Genomic DNA, 21,689 nt, shown 5'->3' with positions numbered 1-21,689 from the left:
GGTCAGTGTGTCATAATAAGGTGTTGTGCCATGCTAGCTCTGTGGCTAGGATGATGGGGTAGTTAAGCAACATAGGAAGCTGGTTCTCACAGATGGCGTGAGATGGATAGGAAATAACTCTGTTTACTGGACGTTATTCATGTCGCATATCAAATATAGAGTATATTAACTAGCATCACTAACATTAGGGAAGACGGCTCAGTCCTGGAGTTTGGCCCATTATGACTAGGTGACTAGGTATCCAAATGTGTGGAGGTTCTAATTCCTAATTGGTGTGTTGAGAGATGTGTCCTGGTTCTAATACCTAACTGGTGTGTTGCTGTGTAATAAATAAACAGCAAAAAAGGGTAAATATTTAATCATAAAAAACTAATTTAGCACACTATTGCTAACTGTGAAATATTTATTTGAGCATCACGTGTACAGTAACAGTAACTTTACTACAGCAACAGACACTTTACTACAGTAGCATTACCATGACTCCCTCTCTTCCAGATGGTCCTAAGAACATCAGCTTGTCAGTCAGTCCAGCAGGTGGCGTTGTTGTTCAGGGCAGCTCCGTCACTCTCACCTGCAACAGTGACGCTAACCCACCTGTGTGGGACTACTCCCTGCATAAGGAGGACGAAAGAGGAGGCTCTACTTATGTGGGATGGAGCCAGAGTCACACCATCTCCAACGTTCAGCCCAGCCACAGCGGACGGTACTACTGCCAGGCCAGCAATGACATCAGCACAGGCAGATCTAATAACACTAACCTTGACGTTCAGTGTGAGCATTATAGTACCTTTTTTACTCTTTTGAAGTCTTACTCTTTTACTCTATTGAACTGGATAACTGTAACTGCAGGCCAGCAACATTGTGGTGTTAGTGAGGTGTTTAATGGACATCCGGTTGAGGCTGTGTAAAGAACATTAATAGCTGTAGGTTCTGGTTATTTCTATCCCTTTTAATGAATGTTTTAAACAGAGCAAAGCAGATTTCTGTTGAAACAGATGATGAAAAGCTTAGCTTATCTCCTGTCCTCCTGTCCTGAACCACACACACAGAAAGGGAAGTAGACTTGAGTATCCTCCACTGATGTCTCTTCCTGTTTACCCAGTGACCAGCCTCCTCTCTGTGTTTACCCAGTGACCAGCCTCCTCTCTCTCTCTGTTTACCCAGTGACCAGACCCCTCTATGTTGGTGTTGGTGTGGGAGTAACAGCCCTCCTGGTGATCATCACACTCCTCCTGCTGTTCCTTTGGCTCAGGTACATCTCTGGTACATTATACTGTATATACAACTCTCTGTTCAGTATCAGTTTGAATGCTAATTCAAGATTCAAGATTCAAAGTGTTTATTATCATATGCACAGTAGAAAACATGTTTCCCTGTACAACGAAATTCTTGCTTTGCTGTCCGCAGAATGCCAACCAATGTAAAATATACAATACTAAAGAATATACAATATATACTAAACAAAATGTACAAGACAGCAAAATTTAAGGCATAAAATAAAATAGCAGCAATAATAATAATAAAACAGTGCAAATGTAGCAGTGCAATTATGCATGTGCAAACTGGAAAATTCAGTTATTTGAGGTAGTAAAGTTATATTAATCTCCTATGGGTTGTTTAGGAGCCTGATGGCAGTGGGAAAGAAGGAGTTCTTCAGTCTGGTGGTCCTGCATTTAACATTCTGTACCTCCGGCCTGAGGGTAGAAGTGTGAACAGTCCGTGCTGGGGGTGGGAGGGGTCCTTGAGGATGGAGGCGGCTCTCCTGTGGACTCTGCGGTGGTAGATGCTCTGCAGAGAAGGCAGTGGAGTCCTGGTGATTTTCTCAGCGGTCTTCACCACTCTCTGCAGGCGTCTGCGGTCCATAGCAGTAGTGCTGCCGTACCACACAGTGATACAGCTAGTTAGGATGCTCTCAACAATGCAGCTGTAGAAGTTGCTGAGGATCTTGGGCGACATGCCAAACTTCCTCAGCCTCCTCAGAAAGTACAGCCGCTGTTGGGCCTTCTTAACAAGCTGAGTGGTGTTAAGTGTCCAGATGAGGTCCTCGCTGATGTGTTTCCTCCACTAGTTTCCTCCACTAGTTTCCACTAGTTTCCTCCACTAGTGACTGTCCATTAGGTTAAATCAATAGGTGACTGACATCAGAAGTATTATCCTCTAGGCTGTCCCTCTAGGCTTCTGTAAGAGAAGGTTTCTTCTTCAGTGTCTGTTGTTTTGTTTTGACAGGAAGAGACAGAAGACTTTTGAGGATAAACAGGTGAGCTGAGCTCAGAGAGTTCACTAGAACATTCACCCAGCAATTTTATCTAATGATCTGGTCATAAACTAATCATACATTGACACAGTTTAACTGATGGACTAAGAGGCAGTGAGATATCAACACTATCACAGCAGTCTCAACATATCTGTCCTGTTTGACTGTGTCTGTTACTGTCTTCCAGGAGGGTAGAAGTCAGGTGTATGGTGATGTCACAGGGCGGGGCATTGCCACCTCATCCAGGCAGGAAACAAGGGTGATGGAACAGGAAGACAACCTCTACGACAATGTTCAAGCCCCTCCCCCTACACACCGACAGCCCAAAGAAGACAACTTCCAGTACGCCAGCGTACACTTCACCAATCCCAGGACTGCAGACAGGTACGACTATCTGTCTCTCTGTTTGTCTGTCTGTCTGTCAATCTATCAATTTGCCAAAGTACAGACGACATTTACATTATAGTTCTGCACGTTATTCATTATAGTCAAACCACAACAACTACATGCTTTCTTTCCACAGGTCAGTGAAAGGCCCAGGGGAGGAGGACTCAGTAATCTACTCTACTGTTGTTGAACCTAAAACCTGAACATGCTGCCACTTAGTGTTGAATGAGCTACAACGCACCATGTACGTAACAATACGCAATAGTACCTGACGATTACATATACCTATGTAAAATATGTATACATCATGTGATTGTTGTTATATACAGTATGTGTCGACAACCCTCTGACAGACTCTCTAGCAAAGCTGCATATGCCCCTCCCACCAGTGTACTCTGCTCTGAACAGGCAATCAAGATACAACTCTGGTGGTACATCTGTGTGTAATATTAGTATCCAAGTCTATCTAGTTGACCTCAGGTACATCTGTGTGTAATGTTAGTATCTAAGTCTATCTAGTTGACCTCTGGTACATCCGTGTGTAATGTTAGTAACTAAGTCTATATAGTTTACAACTGGGTCCAATTGCATTAACATAGACCTAGACATTGACTTAAGTCTAACTGTTAGCCAGACTTAGAATAGACTAATTTCACCTGTTGCATAAAAGTGCCTTACGCGTGGCTAACCTAAGTCCTAGTGAAGTACTACTTACCTCGGAAAAGCACGACACTGAAACAGAAAAAAAGAAACATGCATTTACATTTATGGCATTTAGCAGACGCCTTTATCCAAAGCGATTTACAACAAATACATTTGTTTAAGTAAGTGAATCATCTATCCATCAGTCATCATAAGACAAAGTAATCAATGCATACACCAGTGGCCATTGGCAGTCGTAATGCCAATTTAAAATTTTAATTTAATTTTAAAACATAGCCGCCGATATGTGAATAATGTTAGCGATGTTCGTAATTATGCAACTACAATAAAATAAATCATGGGAGCTGGCAAATCTTTTCATGAAAGTGTAAAAATATGACATATTAGGTTAGCTAGCTATTGTTTTGAGCCTCACATTTAGATTTATAAAGGCAAACTTGCTATCTATATAGGCAAATTTGCTAGCTTGCCAGTTATATGTGCCCTGGTATCTAACTAGTCAGCGAGGTAGTTGCCAAGGTTGCATAAACAAACTAAGCATATCTGCATGGATATATTTCATTTAGTCTTTTGTTTATGTCCCTTACATAACTACTAAGCGAACATGAATGGTTTGAATGACTTGTCAGCTGTTGCCATGGCAACATAGGTCTATCAAATTTAGTCTGGTGTAGTCTAACTTTTGGGGCTTGAAGTATTTCCATTATGAATATGTTTTTGGGATCAATAACTAAGGAATCATCTTTCTACATGAGTAATTAAAGGGGGTAAAATGTCAATAGTTGGTTATGCAATTTCTAACAAACCATCTCCTGTTGTTATTGAACTGAGAGCAGTCATGTGACCATGGTTTCCTAAAGGTTGGGTGAGGTGCCGATAATCAGTCCGTTCAGTACTAAGATGATGTCACTGGCAGATGTGTGAACAGACAGATGTCAGATACTCCACATCTCAGCTGAACCCCCCTGGCCTATCAGCATCCAGCCCCCCTCCAAACACTAGCCTATCAGCATCTAGTCACATCACCAACCTCATTCCTTCCTTAGTATTGCTAAGTTGAGATATGAGCCCCCCCCCCACTCTTGCACCAAATAAAGCAATTGTTCAAGTGTCACAATCAGTCAGCTGATATGAACCTTCTACCAGCTCGGTGACGGCAGACGTGTGTCAGTGGCAAGAGGTGGCTGGGACACCCTCAGAGCTCCTGGGATGTAAACGTTGACTGAGACAGAGTCACGTCCAGACCAGTGTGGAATGTTACGTTATAAAAGAGAAACCTCGTCCCTAGGCTGTTGTGCACAGTGCATACAAGCCTGGAATAACAATGACTCAAACCTGGCCTTAGAGGGAGTGAATTCACTGAATAAAGTATTTGTTCATATTTGATTTCAGCGAATCACACGGCTGTGAGGCGTAGCTCCGAATCAGAAACGTGTGGGGTGCAAGCACTGGGGGTGGGAAGTGTTGTGAGAGATGATTGAAAGAAAATCTCGATCTTTCTAGCCTAATATCCTCAGGCAGAAGTGAGACTGGAGAAAGAGAGTGCTCTCGACCCCCTCCCGCCCAGGTTGACCTCTGACCCTGTGGGGTGGTGGAGTGCCCGGCCATTGCCATCGGTGTTCGTAAGCAGCATCTCTATTTACAGCCGTCTTCCTATTATGGTCTGGAAACGCAGCACTGCTGATAACACCTCCACTCTGAGGCCAGGATAAAAGCTGCAGGAGGCTGGCACAGTGTGCCCTGTACCCCCCCCCTCTCTCTCTCTCTCACTCTCTCTCCTTCATTCTCTTCTCTCCTCCTCTCTCACTCCTTACCAGACAGCAGGCAGCAGACATCATCATGGCCCCTAAGAAAGTAGAACCTAAGAAGCCCGACCCGAAGAAACCGGAACCCAAGAAGGAGGAGGTGGCACCCCCGGCCAAGCCCGCCGAGCCAGAGCCCCCCAAGGAGCCGGAGCTGGACTTGAAGAGCATCCCGCTGGACTTCACCCCGGACCAAATTGAGGAGTTCCGCGAGGCCTTCAGCCTGTTCGACGAGACTCCAGCGGGAGAGATGAAGATCACGTTCGCCCAGTGCGGAGACGTGATGCGGGCGCTGGGTCACAACCCCACCAACACAGAGGTGCTGAGGCTGCTGGGGAAGCCCAAGCCCGAGGCCATGCACCGGGAGCTGCTGGACTTCGACACCTTCCTCCCCATGCTGCAGCACATCTCGCGGTCCAAGGAGCAGGGCACCTTCGAGGACTTTGTGGAGGGGCTGCGGGTGTTTGACAAGGAGGGGAATGGCACGGTGATGGGGGCGGAGCTGAGGCACGTCCTCGCCACGCTGGGGGAGAAGATGATGGAGGACGAGGTGGACCGTCTGATGGTCGGGCAGGAGGACGCCAGCGGGTGCATCAACTACGAGTCCTTCGTCAAACACATCCTGTCAGGATGAGCCAGGCCTGGTTCTGGGTCTGGGTCGGTTGACTGAGTGAGCTGGGCCTGGGTCATTAAAAACAACAACCAAACAAATCAATCAAATCAAACTTCAAAACTGTTTCACTTCTGAGCATGGCTACAAGAACTGAATGGAAAATGTGTGTGTGTGTGTGTGTGTGTGTGTGTGTGTGTGTCTCTCTCTCTTTCTCTCTCTCTGTCTGTCCTGAACAATGTTGATTGATAAATAAACTCATCCTGCCCATGGTCATGGTCTTGTCATGGTCTTGTGATTCTATGAGGATACATGCAGTAGCAGAAGTGGCAGGGGAGGCTGGTGGAGATAGAAATCGGAGGACAGGCTCATTGTAATGCACGGAATACCATTTCTCATTCCATTCCATGCATTACAGTGAGCCCGTCCTCCGATCTCCACCAGCCTCCCCTGCTGAGTTGATATCTGACTGGTTTCATGTGTGGATAATTGTGGTGTAGATATGGCAAATATTAAATATATCTTAACATGACAGAATGTCACATGATGCCACAGCTCATATGAAGCTAAACTGATGTAAGCAAAGAAGCCTCAGATTAAAACATAATGTTGACTTTCATATTGCAATAGAAGGTGCAAAATTAAATTAACATTATGCATTCATAAGATTCTGAATTCTGAATGTATGAACAACAAGTGAGGCTAGATGTCATGGGGTTGTTGAAGGGTTGGGACTGTGAAGAGAACACAGCTGGTCACATGACCTGGTCACATGATCATGACCTCAGCTGGCGTACTGAGCTGCAGGCTCTCAACACGTCAAAACAACATGCCACTCTGTGTCACAGGCCAAGGTTGGCGGTCTGACAAGGTCATTCATGATGACAGGTCTGATAGACAGGCCACTCATCAGGACACTTGATCGACTTGATTAGTTGACCCTTATTGTTCTGAAAAACAGTCAAATATATCTTAGATGGATGTCTTATAGCTGACTCACTCTGATGTTCCTTTGATGACATCACTGCGTACTGGACGTGGCAACATGTAGTCTCTTGGGGGGGACTACACTGCTGATACACCCTCCATGCTGTAGGTGGCGCTGTAACCTTGGTTTGAAAATGTCTCCTGACACATTTCTATTGTCTGCTGACATACTCAGCATACTGAAATACCCAGAACAGGAACTGGAGACTTGTTTTGAGGGCCTCAGAGCCCCTCGGACAGATAAGCACAAAGAGGACAACACAAGATTAGAGGCTGTTGCAAACTGAAAAACTGATACATTAAACAGTAGGAGAGAATCAGCATAAAGCAGGTGGCCTGAGGCCCCCAGCACATATAAGGGACATCTAAAATACATGGCCAGCACCCGCTTACACCGCGTCCACTCTGTCACGGGGCGGAGGGACATCAGGGGGGTGGGAGTGGGGGGGGGGGGGCAGCAGCATGAGCCCCAGACGCCCAGAGCCAGCACTGCGACCACCCCAGCCAGCACGGTACTGGGCTGTACACCTGCACTGGGAGGGTCTACAGGAGAGGGTCTACAGGAGAGGCCTGCACTGGGAGGGCCTACAGCAGAGGCTCCAGCCAACCCAAAACACACACTGCAGGAGCCCACCCAACAGTGAACGGGAAGAAGGACCCGAGATCGGCCCAGGCAGCAGATGCCATCCCTCCAACCTGTACCAACTCGATAGAGGGGCCAACACCAAGCATCCAGGTTGACCCAGCCTCGACCCGTCCACCGATGCAGGGCACCCCCCGCCCACAGACAATGACTGCAGCCAGACCCAGATAACGCCCGGGCAACCAGCACCGCCCCCAGTCTGTGTAGCCCATGCCACACGCCTGCATGGGGATGGAAGCAGCAGCAGGTTTCTTCACCGCCCTCTGCAGGGTGTGTGTGTGTGTGTGTGTGTGTGTGTGTGTGTGTGTGTGTGTGTGTGTGTGTGTGTGTGTGTGTGTGTGTGTGTGTGTGTGTGTGTGTGTGTGTGTGTGTGTGTGTGTGTGTGTGTGTGTGTGTGTGAAAAAAAAACAGGAATACTCATCACAAGGAAAAATTGCTGGACCGCTTGACACAAGGTACAAAGACGAACTGGCACAGAGACAGGGGAACACAGACTAAATACACAGGGAAAGATGATGAGGAACTGGTGAAGCCAATCAGGGCGAGACGTTACAGAAACGAAGAACAACCTGACCCGGTAGCCATGGAACGAGAACCAGAGAGGATCAAGATCACGTTTAGACTGTTGATTTGAGTGTGTAAGATACTGTTGATTTGAATGTGTAAGATACTGTTGATTTGAGTGTGTAAGATACTGTTGTAAAATACTGTTGTAAGATATTGTTGTAAGATCCTGTTGCCAGAGACTGCGTGGAAAGAGATGTTGTAATATTCTCTCTCCATTTCTGTTATTTTCCAAGTGAAAAGAGGAGAAATGGTGATGAGTTGGGTTTGGACTAGTGTTTTGTACAACGCAGTGTATACAATTGGGTGCGGCCCCCCAGCCTAGGCTGTGTTATAGTTCCTCTAGAGACCATTGAACTTCAACCTTCATGAGGACAATCAAAGGTGAAGACTAAAGTTTAAAGACAATCAACCAGGGGGCTAACCCTAACTCTAGGACATTATAGACACAGACTTTGTGCTGATAGGCGGGGTTAGGTAAGCCAGGCTAGTTCACTTACTCTCTCTCTCCAACCATTTATATTATTTTTGAGATTTTGTTAAACATTTTGAAGTAGAACAGTTAATTTGATTTATTATTTTGATTCAGACAAGCTGTATTGTTGTATGCCCTTTCCTGCTGAAATGTTCAATACATTCCTGAAAGCTGTAATTAAAGTGACAACAATCTCAACATCACCTCCTTCTCACCCAGGGGAGATTAGAAACCTTCTTGTAGAATGTAAAAAGTTAGGACGAACATGCATCAAGGTTCTAAAAGGTTACTCTGGCAAGACAAAGCAACAGTTCCTTGAAGTGTAAAGATACGCACTTCTAAATATAATTCTAGCGACCACAAAACCAGACACCTTGCTGAGAGGAGACCGTTCACAGGTGTGGCCTTAGACCGTATTTCGTTCCAGGTCACAGTGAAATGCGCCTGGGGTGGTAGCAGGGAAGGGGATGAAGGTGGTTAGAGGCGAGACGAATCTTGCCATCAGCCTAATGTTCTGGAAACAATTCACCTGTTAGATAGAGGGCTGATCTGGGGCCTACCGGGAGACAAGTCAGACCAGTTGTTAATACAGTGTGTTGTGTTTATTGTCAGAGAAGCTGTACCCAGACCAGTTGTTAATACAGTGTGTTTAAATCTCAAACTGTCATGTCTGATAGAAGTTCTAATAAAGGGTCAACCAGGCACTATGTAGCATGGACACACTTCAGTCAGAATCTCAATGGAAGAAGCTGAGGAGAGTCCACTGATGATGCTACTGCACACTGCAGTACTGTTACTGTCCAGAAGAGGGCAGACCTGACATCTCTCATTCAAAGCTAGAGCCAGAGAGTTTGGCTCTGGATCTTCCATCTTGGCACCAAGCCGTCCATGACATATAATGTCATCATGGCGCCCATGAGAGAGGGAGGGTGGGAGGAGGGAGGGAGGAGGAAGAGAGAGAGGGAGAGAGAGGGACGGAGGAGGGAGGGAGAGGGAGGAGGAATGGAGGAGGGAGAGAGAGGGAGGGAGAGAGAGACTGTGTGTGTGTGTGTGTGTGTGTGTGTGTGTGTGTGTGTACACACATGCGCACACCCCAGACACACATGCACATACTTACACACACACCCCCACACACTCTCTCTCACACACACACACACACACACACACACACACACACACACACACACACACACACACACACACACACACACACAGCACTACAGTCTACTCATATGACTTATTCATTAAGGTCTGACAGGTGAATCCCTGTGAAAGAAATCCATATATATATATATATTGTGACAGGAACGAGCAGTGGCACTGTGTGTGTTTCACTGTATGTGTGTGTGTGTGTGTGTGTGTGTGTGTGTGTGTGGGTGTGTGTGTGTGTGTTTCACTAGTTGATTATAGATGAGACAGGGGAGACTGGTGTGTGTGCGTGCATGTGTGTGTGTGTTTGTGTGTGTGTGTGTGTGTGTGTGTGTGTGTGTGTGAGTGTGTGTGTGTGTGTGTGTGTTTGGGTGGGTGGGTGGGTGGTTGGTTTGCCAGTGAGGTAGACAGATGGTCCTCAGTGAGACCCTGGCAACTGTAGTACTGGACATGACTGTGTGTGTGTGTGTGTGTGTGTGTGTGTGTGTGTGTGTTTGTGTGTGTGTGTGTGTGTGTGTTTGTGTGTGTGTGTGTGTGACAGTCATGTCCAGCACTACAGTTGCCAGGGTCTCAATGAGGACCATCTGTCTACCTCACTGGCAAACCTACAAAACCTGTGTGTGTGTGTGTGTGTGTCTAGCTGAGTAGGACGGCGAGGATCTTTAATAAATAATAAGAGTTCTTGATATAGTCTGGCCCTGTCTGTTACCACGGCAATAGGTCTGTCTCTCCCAGCCAAATGCCAACTGTTGTTAACCCTAACCCTGACCCTAATTCTAGCCCTAACCCTGACACTAACCCTAACCTGACCCTAACCCTGTTATTAACCCTAACCCTAACCTTAACCCAAGCCCTAACCGTAACCCTAAAACTAACCTTAACCCTAACCCTAGCCCTAACCCTGTTATTAACCCTAGCACTAACCCTGTTATTAACCCTTACCTTAACCCTGGTATTAAGCCTAACCCTAGCCCTAACACACAGCTGTTTAACCCTCTAGACCCCACAGCTGGTATTAACACACACACACACACACACACGCCAAGGAGAGAACTGTTGTGATGTGTGTGTGTGCGTTGATTGGATTACAAATACATCAATGAGTGAATGGGAATATTGTTACTCTGTAGCTGCAGACTCATGTCGGTGTAGAGAAGAGAACATACTGTCTGTCTGTGTGTGTGTGTGTGTGTGTGTGTGTGTGTGTGTGTGTGTGTGTGTGTTGGGATGTTTCTCATCTTGGTTCAGCTCGGTTCGGCTCTATGGTAGGGGTCAGCTGAGCGTATGTGTGTGTGGGTGTGGGCGTGGGCGTGTGCATCCGTGCGTGACTTATATGTGTGGGCGTGTGCATGCATGCGTGTATGGGAACAGCCCCTCCCTACTTGCAAGCAATGGTCAGCTCCCAAATCCCTGCCCGATCACTCCGCTCTTACACCTCAGCTGGCACCCGCCTCTACGTGGATGCAGCAGCCGCGCTACTCGGTCACGGCTTTTCACTGTCCTGGTGCCCCGCTGGTGGAATGTGCTTCCCACTGCTGTCATGATTGCAGAGTCAATACCAATCTTCCGCCGTAGATTGAAGACCCATCTCTTCAGGCTATCTTAACGGTCCCTCCTAAAGACCTCTTCACCCCCACTACCCCCCTGTACAGGTTTCTCTCCTGTTAATAATAATTTTAAAAAAAAATCTTCTTCTAGCACTGTGACCAATGGCCCCTGGTCTGAGTATTGATTACTTTATCTTATATGATGACTGATGCATAGATGATGCACTTATTGAAACAAATGTATTTGTTGTAAGTCGCTTTGGTCTGCTAAATGCCATAAATGTAAAAAAATGTAATGTGTGTGTGTGTGTGAGAGAGAGAGAGAGAGAGAGAGAGAGAGAGAGAGAGAGAGAGAGAGAGAGAGAGAGAGAGAGAGAGAGAGAGAGAGAGAGAGAGAGGAGAGGAGAGGAGAGGAGAGGAGAGGAGAGATAGGAGATGAGACAAAGTATGTGAAAGTGGGACAGATCCTCCCATGGCTATTCTCTTCTCGGTTAAGAGGCTGGGAGGGAGGGAGGCAGAGAGACAGAGAGAAAGAGAGAGGCAGGTTTCTAGGTTACAGGCTGAGTAGATATATTCACCAGGTTCAGTACAATCTCTAGGATGATTACAAACATCTATAGAAACCAAAGAGCAACACCCTGAAATATCCACTCTATACAACCTTCTATACTATCCTCTATACTACCTTCTATACTATCCTCTATACTACCTTCTATACTATCCTCTATACTACCGTCTATACTATCCTCTATACTATCCTCTACTATCCTCTGTCCATGGACTATCCTCTATACCAGTGTTTCCCAAAGACTGGGTCGCGACCCACAGGTGGGTCACAGGAGATTTTATTTGGGTCGCCAAATTTATATCTGTAGTACACCTTTGAGGGACATGAGGGAGCTCGTTGGTTTTCTAGCACACTCACGGTTTAATAATTGTATTCCATAATTCTGCAGCCAGCCACAAAAAATTGATGCTTGGCTAATAGAAAAGAAAGACCCAGCTAAAGACCAGACAGCTAACGTTAGCCAAACTACCGCCGTGAGGGAAGCCATCCCTGCTGACGGTCACATTCAGCCCGCTGATGACGGCACAGATGGAAGGGTCGAGGGATAGAGATCGAGAGGATCAGGTGAAGAGCCTCCTACTAAGAAGAGAAAGTCAGGGGCAAGGCCATACAAAGACTATTTTTTGAAATATGGTTTTGTTAATTATTCCAATCCAAACCAGGAAGCACGTCCCATGTGTGTTATATGCAGCGAAAAACTCGCAAATGAGACATTTGGAAACACACCGTTGGAAAATAAACCATTGGATTTCTTTCAAATGAAGGAGCAGGAGATTAAATAATCTGATGAGGGTCTTCGTAGAAATGTGACATTAAATGACAAAGCCCAGCTAGCCTCCTATATGGTTTCTTACCGTGTGGCCACGGAGAAACAGCCCCACACTGTTGCAGAAAAATTAATCTTGCCTGCCGCAGTAGACATGGTTAGCAGAGTCATTGACGAAAAGTCAGCGGAAAAATTAAAATGCACTGTTTTCCGAAGAATTAGTGTATTCAGACAACGTTGAGGAGCAGCTTATTTCAAGACTAAGGCAACAGGGGATTTCTCAAACCAGCTCGATGAGAGCACAGATGTCTCAGAACTTGTTGGTTACGTAAGGTACGTGTGGGAAAATTAATTTGTGGAGGACTTGTTATGTTGCTTGACTATTCTTACTGGAACGACAGGTGAACAGATATTTTGTGTATTGAACAACTACGTGGTTATCAAGTGCGGGCTGGACTGGGGCAATTGTAAAGGCATAAGGAGTGACGGGGCCGCGAATATGACTGGCAGAAACAGCGGAGTTGTGAAAAGAATCAAGGAGGCAACTGGACATCGTGTGGAATCATTGTTTCATTCATCGACAGGCGTTGGCATGCAAAGGAATACCTCCCGATCTTGACAAAGTACTGAAAGAAGTTATCCCGGTTGTGAACTTTATCAAAGGCAGCGCACTCAGCAATCGGCTTTTTGATCAGCTGTGCACTGACATGGGGGCGGAACACACGCACTTACTGTTTCATACAGAAGTGCGCTGGCTCTCCAAAGGCAGAGTTCTTACCAGAGTTTATGAACTGAGAAATTAAATTCATGGTTTCCTCCTCGAGAAGAAGTCTCCCCTTGCCGATTTGTTCACTGATTATTGGCTTTTCGCATTGTTCTATCTGGCAGATATATTTTCATCTCTCAACGAGCTGAATTTGAAATTGCAAGGACAGCACGAGGGTGTTTTCTGAAATTGGAAACATGTTCTCGCTGGACAGTCGCTGACTAGACTTCATTCAGACACACCTAGTTGCACCCATTGATAACTTTGATCACTGTTATCCAACAGAGAGATATGACATTTTGAGTGACAAAAGGTTGCTTCAAAATCGCTTTTGAATTTGAAAGGCCAGAGTCATTGCTGGAGCTGGGACTAACTCCTGCTGAAGAAACAGAACTGTTACAGCTGAGCAGCGATCGCACGCTGAAAAGAAGACATGAATGCATGACATTATCTTCATTCTGGATAAGCATCTCATGTGAATATCCTGTCCTAAGTAAAGCAAGCATTTTGCTACTCATCCCTTTCACAACCACATACAAGTGCGAAGTGGGATTTTCTGTTCTCACAAAAATAAAGACAAAACACAGAAATCGACTGAACGCTGCACCCGATATGCGCGTTGCGCTCTCCTCTTGTACACCGGACTGGAATGCAATACTAAAAAGCAAGCAGGCCCACCTATCACCTTAGCGAGGGAAATAGCACATAATGTGCCTAATGAGATTTGACGTGGAATAGACCTGATGTGGTTAACGAATTGATTGTTGACTGTTTGATAACAATAGTTGCACTTAAACACAAGCCTACCTGTTCTGATAATAAGCATGAGCATTTCAAAAAACTTTCAACAAGAAGCATGCTTTTGATAGTCCTGCATGTTCGTATTGTACTGATAATTGTACTTATAAGATTGAATCTAGTATGAAAGGCTAGCGTACATTCTGTTTGTTTTACTGATGGAAATAAAAACAATGAGAGAGCCTGTTAACTCCGCCTAAATTAATTAATTTGGTCTCATTTATAAAGTATTTAATATGTGTATATGTTTTCAATAACACGTGCATAAAACGAAGTTGTGATTTATCAAAAGTATATCTCTTCGAAATGGCTGGTTTATCTATTCAAGATAATGTAAGGTGATGCGGAAAAGGCAGTAAAAATGGTCAGGAACGTTCATTTATGCACAAATTCGCTCTTCTCACGATTTATAGATAAGGCCTATTGTGAATTGGGTCGCGATGGTTTGTCATTTTTAAAAAGTGGGTCCCCACACACTCACACACACGCACACGCACACGCACACACACACACACACACACACACACACACACACACACACACAGGAGTCTTGTGCCAGGGCAGCCATGAGTACTGTGGGTCAGTTGAAGGTGAAGCCAGAGCAGCCATGAGTACTGTGGGCAGGTTGAAGGTGAAGCCAGAGCAGTCATGAGTACTGTGGACAGGTTAAAGGTGAAGCCAGAGCAGCCATGAGTACTGTGGGCAGGTTGAAGGTATTCTACTCTCTACCTGCGTAGAGGACTTGTAGAACTGATCATGTCATTGGCTGTAGGATTATCACCTGTGTCTGTTACTGAGAGCTGTATCTGTTACTGGGAACTGTTACTGGGAGCTGTGTCTTTTACTTGGAGCTGTTACTGGGAGATGTTTTTGTTACTGGGAGCTCTGTCTGTTACTGGGAGCTGTGCCTGTTACCGGGGGCTGTAACTGGGAGTTGTGTGTGTTACTGGGAGCTGTGTCTGTTACTGGGGGCTGTGTCTGTTACTGGAGGCTGTTACTGGTAGCTGTAAGTGGGAGCTGTGTGTGTTACTGGGAGATGTGTGTGTTACTGGGGGCTGTTACTGGGATCTGTGTGTATTACTGGGAGCTGTGTCTGTTGCTGGGAGCTGTGTCTGTAACTGGGAGCTGTGTCTGTTACTGGGATCTGTTACTGGAAGTTGTATCTGTTACTGGGAGCTGTGTCCTTCCCAGTGCAAAGGCATGGCGAACCCACAGTGTGAATATTTCATGTCTTCTGTCGTCTTTCAACAGAGGTCTGTTCCCCTGCTGTGTGTGTGTGTGTGTGTGTGTGTGTGTGTGTGAGAGAGAGAGAGAGAGAGAGAGAGAGTGTGTAAGGTCTGTTCCCCTGCTGTGTGTGTGTGTGTGTGTGTGTGTGTGTGTGTGTGTGTGTGTGTGTGTGTGTGTGTGTGTGTGTGTGTGTGTGTGTGTGTATGGTGAGGTCTGTTTCATGCTCCACAATGCTTTGAGGTTACAGATTACGTTTTACGCCCTGCCATTATAATCTGCATTAAAAAGATTTATTCTTTATAAAACGTACTTACTTGACGTTTACAAACCTCTCGTCTCCTTCTCTAGTCCTCGAGCTCCTCCGTACACCGTAACCCCTCCCTCCCCGCCAGCCTTGAAGTTCCCTCGCGCCTGCCCGGTCCTGTCACATCCGGTTTCAGCACAGCGGACAGCTACCGGTTCTCTCCAAATCCACCTCGCGCACCCGCACCCCTCCTCTCTCTCCGTGAGACAGCGAGCCAACTTTTTTTGACGGTACCGGGAGTCGTTAAGAGCGAGCTGCTTTCTTTCCGCTTTTATTCCAACACTCCTTCCCCGAGCGAGGCGGCTGTCTTCACGCGACACCGGGGAACGGAGGAAGAAGGAGGAGAAGAATCTTTAACGGCGACGAACACCGACACGCGATGAACACACACTAACATCTCCTCAACACCGTCAGACTCCTTATTTATTCACCATCATCTTCCCTCTGAAGAAGCGAAGAGTACAAGACGAAGAGGAAAACGACGAAGAAAGAATAAATACGAAATAAAAAAACGATTCCCCACCGTGGACTGAGTCGACCTGCATGTGAGAGCACCGGGTCCGGTCTTAACGGAGGACCGAGATGCAGCCGACGAGCACGCTCCTGAGTCTCGCCGTGCTGGTGCTGATGGGGACCGAGCTCACCCAAGTAGGTGTCGGCACGCCATCTTCCTCTCGTTCACACCCCGAAAACACCGATACAGCCGGAATCCCGCAGATTAGCCGTATCGTTCCTTTGTGTTCCTAACCCCGGGGTATTCTAGATTATAATCGGATTCCGTCCTGCTGGTCTGTTTGATAAACGCTAATGCGCGTCCACTTTACCGATAGATTACACAAGAGAGACTAAATCATCTATTTATCATCTGTGTATTACATAAGTGAAGGAAAGGCTAAGATTTGGTATCTCAGATCGGTTGTTTGTATTCAGTATGCCTATCGAATTAATTCCGCATCAATTCCAATGGTTTAGGCTACAAGAAATATGATTTATGATATTGACTCTGGTAGAAACTAAAGTCTCCACTCTTTAGAAAACTCCAGCACGCTCTCCTCTTTCAAACCATGCCTCAAAACCCATCTTTTTAAACTTGCTTTTAATTTTAAAAACTATTTTTATTGTTGTTTTTACTGACTATGCTTTTGTTTACTTGTTCTCTCCATGGAATATAGTGACTTTGTATACTGATATTCGCTATACAAAATAAATGCATTATTATTATTATTATTATTATTATTATTATTATTATTATTATAACGCCTCCGTGAGGTCCATAGTTCTGTCCTGAACTGAGACGTCGTGGTCGAGTTGATTGGATATAGATTTTTTTATTTCACCTTTAATTTAGCAGGTCTATTACTATATCTATTACGTCAGAACAGTGGTCAAACGCTGGTATAACCAGATAATATGATCCCCCAGACCGTGTTCCGTTGGTCTGCAGAAACGACCCCCAGACCGTGTCCCGTTGGACACTATATTGCTTACTCAACATGTTCTGTCTCAGAAATCTCATCAGTACCAACATGCATCACCTAGTACCACAGCGCCCCTAATGGTTGATATTATAGTAGGCTTCTCATCACTCCCCCTGGCCCACTGACATGCTGGCATCTGCCGCTGCTGAGCCACTACCTGTTGACCAACAACACATCGGGAGGCTGGGGAAGGAAGAAATCGGAGGGCGGGCTCATTGTAATGCAGGATTGAATGAGGAATAGTATCTGATTCCATTCCATGCATTACAATGGACCCGTCGTCTGATGTCTGCCGCCACCAGCCTCCAATGCAGCACACACACACACACACACACACACACACACACACACACACACACACACACACACACACACGAGCACAGTTCTTAGAACAAAAGGTTGTGAGGTCCTATTTGACACCATCTATTCATACTTCCTGTACGAAGTTATCATGACAGATAACTACAGATTCACTGTTTACCAAAACACCTCAATGTTTACATTTGACATTCACTTCGCGGGTTCACACTAGGACCAATGCCTGGCTGTCACAGGAGCAGTATCATTTATCACCACAAGATGGCGTTGCTTTCCATGATATCACTTCATACAGTATTCCATGCTATTTCTATGATTAGAACATCATTGCACCCTGAGGGAAGCTCTCTCTCTCTCTCTCAATCTCTCTCTCTCTCTCTCTCTCTCTCCCTCCCTCCCTCTCTCTCTCTACTCTCTCCCTCTCCCCCTCTCTCTCTCTCTCCCCCCTCCCCTCTCTCTCTCTCTCTCTCTCTCTCTCAATATATATATACATATACACTCACCGGCCACTTTATTAAGTACACCTTGCTAGTACCGGGTTAGACCCCCTTTTGCCTTCAGAACTGCCTTAATTCTTTGTGGCATAGATTCAGCAAGGTGCTGGAAACATTCCTCAGAGATTTTGGTCCATATTGACATGATAGCATCACGCAGTTGCTGCAGATTTGTCGGCTGCACATCCATAATGCGAATCTCCCATTCCACCACATCCCAAAGGTGCTCTATTGGATTGAGATCTGGTGACTGTGGAGGCCATTGGAGTACAATGAACTGATTGTCATGTTCAAGAAACCAGTTTGAGATGATGTGAGCTTTGTGACATGGCGCGTTATCCTGCTGGAAGTAGCCATCAGAAGATGGGTATACAGTGGTCATAAAGGGATGGACATGGTCAGCAACAATACTCAGGTAGGTTGTGGCGTTTAAATGATGCTCAATTGGTACTAAGGGGCCCAAAATGTGCCAAGAAAAAATCCCCCACACCATTACACCACCACCACCAGTCTGAACTGTTGATACAAGGCAGGATGGATCCATGCTTTCATGTTGTTTATGCCAAATTCTGACCCTACCATCTGAATGTCGCAGCAGAAATTGAGACTCATCAGACCAGGCAACGTTTTTCCAATCTTCTATTGTGCAATTTTGGTGCGAATTGTAGCCTCAGTTTCCTGTTCTTAGCTGACAGGAGTGGCACCCGGTGTCGTCTTCTGCTGCTATAGCCCATCTGCTCCAAGGTTCGACGTGTTGTGCGTTCAGAGATGGTCTTTTGCATACCTTGGTTGTAACGAGTGGTTATTTGAGTTACTGTTGCCTTTCTATCATCTCGAACCAGTCTGGCCATTCTCCTCTGACCTCTGGCAACAATAAGGCATTTTGGCCCAGAGAACTGCCGCTCACTGGATATTTTCTCTTTTTCAGACCATTCTCTGTAAACCCTAGAGATGGCTGTGCGTGAAAATCCCAGTAGATCAGCAGTTTCTGAAATACTCAGACCAGCCCGTCGGCACCAACAACCATGCCACGTTCAAAGTCACTTAAATCACCTTTCTTCCCCATTCTGATGCTCGGTTTGAACTTCAGCAGGTCGTCTTGACCATGTCTACATGCCTAAATGGGTTGAGTTGCTGCCATGTGATTGGCTGATTAGATATTTGCATTAACGAGCAGTTGAACACGTGTACCTAATAAAGTGGCCGTGAGTGTATATACGGCCTATATGGAGTTGCTGGCAATTAAACAGTGATGTCATATAAATAGCCTAGTGTTGTGTTAACCCTGCAAAGCTATTACACTGGCTTTATTATCTGTGTTCAACCTCCCAGAGAAAGGCCGTCTGTTAGCCTGCGATAGGCTTCCTCTTTCACAGGTGTTCCTTTAAGATAACCTGGTTGTCAGTGTGAAAACGACTCTCTCTGCCAGGTATGAAATACACAATACCTGCAGTGCGTTAATTGATGAGTTCATTTGCAAGTATAGCCAAGCTTTTTATTATTTCTAACACTGATGGAGTATTAACTCGCCTCATGCGGAAAATGTTCGTTCCAAAGATTTACATTTTACATTTAAGTCATTTAGCAGACACTTTTTTCCAGAGCAACTTACAAAAAGTACATGTGTCTCAGTAGGTGAATCAACTCAGTCATCATAGTAAAACCTTCCATACGAACCAGTGTCATCGGCAATCACAGTGCTGGAGAGTCTACACACACACACACACACACACACACACACACACACACACACACACACACGTCGGCTCGAGGATGTCTGCCACTTCATTTCACATCTCAGTGAAAGAATGAAACTGTAATCAATGTGAGAGCAGTGGCACCACTGAGACTCTACCACCGGGCAATCTGTCACTCTGCACGGTGAGGAGGTGTGTGTGTGTGTGTGTGTGTGTGTGTGAGGGGTGGGGGAGGGTTGCTCACTCAGCGAATGAGAGAGTCATCTGAAACCCATATTCTCAACTGGAGAACAATCGTGGGCAGACACAGACACACACACACACACACACACACACACATGGGTTCACAGCATCAAACAGCCTTGTAGAGCCATCGTCACAAGCCTCTCCTACTCTCCTCCTCTCCTCCTCCTCCTCTACTCTGAACATGTCCATACCGCCTCTCTACGCTGTCGGACCAGGAAGCACCGGGAGCATGAACCGTCCCCCACTGGAGTCTGTATAATGAAGATCTGAGAGAGAGAGAGAGAGAGAGAGATGTCGGTACCATTGGTGAAGGTGGGTGTGGTTCTGAGAATCATGGCTATGATCTCCACGTTTCCGTCTCTGGCCGGGTTGAGCCCCAGAGCACCAGCACCAGGGACCGAGGACCGGAGGGCTGGCGTGAGTGATGCGGTACCGGACCTGTTAGAAAAGCAGGTCTTCTTTATACGTATGTGTTTCATAGTTGTAATTGTAGTAATAATTATGATGACCATTAGAACATATTTTCCAAATCAACAACAATGACTGAATGATTGGCAGTGAACAATGGTGAAAGTTGTCGCCCTGGAATTCAGTAAGATCTGAGTTTGCAGCCTTAAAACTAAACAGACTTTTGTTTGTCAATGTTGGTATAATGTTGGGTATAGTGTCGGGTATAGTGTTGGGTATAATGTCGGGTATAGTGTCGGGTATAATGTCGGGTATAGTGTTGGGTATAATGTTGGGTATAGTGTTGGGTATAGTGTTGGGTATAATGTTGGGTATAGTGTTGGGTATAATGTCGGGTATAATGTTGGGTATAGTGTTGGGTATAATGTCGGGTATAATGTCGGGTATAATGTCGGGTATAGTGTTGGGTATAGTGTTGGGTATAATGTGGGTTATTGAGTCACCTGTTATAACAAGAGAAGAACTGAAACAGAAATTATGATGATAAGATGTTAGTTTTCTTCCAGCCTCCAGGCCTCTTGGCCTCCCGGCCTCTCAGCCTCTGAGCCTCCCAGCCCCCCAGCCTCCCAGCCTCTCAGCCTCTGAGAAAGTCAATGTTGATGTTTTAATTGTCTAACCAATTGATGGTTACCAATTGAAGGTGATATCGCCATGGTGACAGTGTCATGGTGACATCGCCATGGTGACAGTGTCATGGTGACAGTGCCATAGAGCGGAGACTGTGACCATCATTTAGACATGAAGGGTAAATGTTGTGATTTAGTTCAGTGTTGTAGGGTGTAGGCTGTAGGCTGCTGTAGGCTGTAGGCTGTAGTCTGTAGGGTGTAGGGTGTAGTACGTTTGGAGGTACACCTTTTAATCCAGAGTGGTCTATTGAAAGAGTGGCAACAATGAGCTTCTATAGTTTCATACAACTTCCGGGTTAAACTTCCTGATTCACTCAATATTGTGCATTCAATTTGTTGAAATCTTCTTTTCGCTTGCCTCTTTGCTGTTGGAGAGAGAGAGAGAGAGAGACAGAGAGAGAAATCAAGAGAGATACAGAGAGAGAGGGAGAGAGACAGAGAGAGAGAGACAGACGGAGAGAGAGAGAGGGAGAGAGACAGAGAGAGAGCGTGCGCATGCGAGAGAGAAAGAGAAAGGGAGAGAGACAGAGAGGGAGATAGAGAGAGACAGACAGAAAGAGAGAGAGAGAGTGTATTTGGTTATCGGGGATTAGAGGGAGCATGCAGCGAGGCGCAGCGGTCCAGATGGTGGTAATCATCCTGGACCAGGTCACATGATCCTGGCTCAAACCGGCATGAAGCGGTTGGCTGAAGCATTGTTGTCCGAAAGTCTGAATTAACTGAATTACAAGGCTAGAGGTGTGGATCTATCTATCCATCCATCTATCAATCTATCTATCTTGATATGCCAGTGTGTGCAGGCTTCTGTTCCAAACAAGCACTAACACACCTGAGCCAGACAAAGTCTTCTAC

At 45.9% G+C, this 21,689-nt stretch overlaps 2 protein-coding genes across 2 annotated transcripts in view; both read left to right on the top strand.

Annotated features, from left to right (window-relative positions):
* Nucleotides 1-5,140: 5,140 nt before the first annotated feature.
* On the top strand, nucleotides 5,141-5,915 carry cmlc1 (cardiac myosin light chain-1). Its single transcript, XM_083673569.1, has one exon. It carries the CDS (start codon nucleotides 5,144-5,146, stop codon nucleotides 5,738-5,740), a length of 597 nt encoding a protein of 198 aa, XP_083529695.1. The 5' UTR covers nucleotides 5,141-5,143; the 3' UTR covers nucleotides 5,741-5,915.
* Nucleotides 5,916-16,092: 10,177 nt separating this feature from the next.
* Nucleotides 16,093-21,689, top strand: part of olfm1a (olfactomedin 1a) — a gene marked incomplete at both ends in the record, with an annotated part of 10,942 nt that continues 5,345 nt past the window's right edge. The window contains one exon of the mRNA XM_083673313.1: nucleotides 16,093-16,158. Coding sequence (XP_083529439.1) covers nucleotides 16,093-16,158 — 66 coding nt within the window. The remainder of the gene's footprint in view (nucleotides 16,159-21,689) is intronic.

This window comes from Argentina silus (genome assembly GCF_951799395.1).
Source record: "Argentina silus genome assembly, chromosome: 7".
In the NCBI taxonomy this organism is placed as follows: domain Eukaryota; kingdom Metazoa; phylum Chordata; class Actinopteri; order Argentiniformes; family Argentinidae; genus Argentina; species Argentina silus.
The sequence above is the reverse complement of the archived record's forward strand: the minus strand, read 5'-3'. Positions and strand labels throughout refer to the sequence as shown.

Coding starts and splice junctions, on each gene's coding strand:
- cmlc1 (XM_083673569.1), top strand. CDS start 5,144: ATGGCCCCTAAGAAAGTAGAACCTAAGAAGCCCGACCCGAAGAAACCG.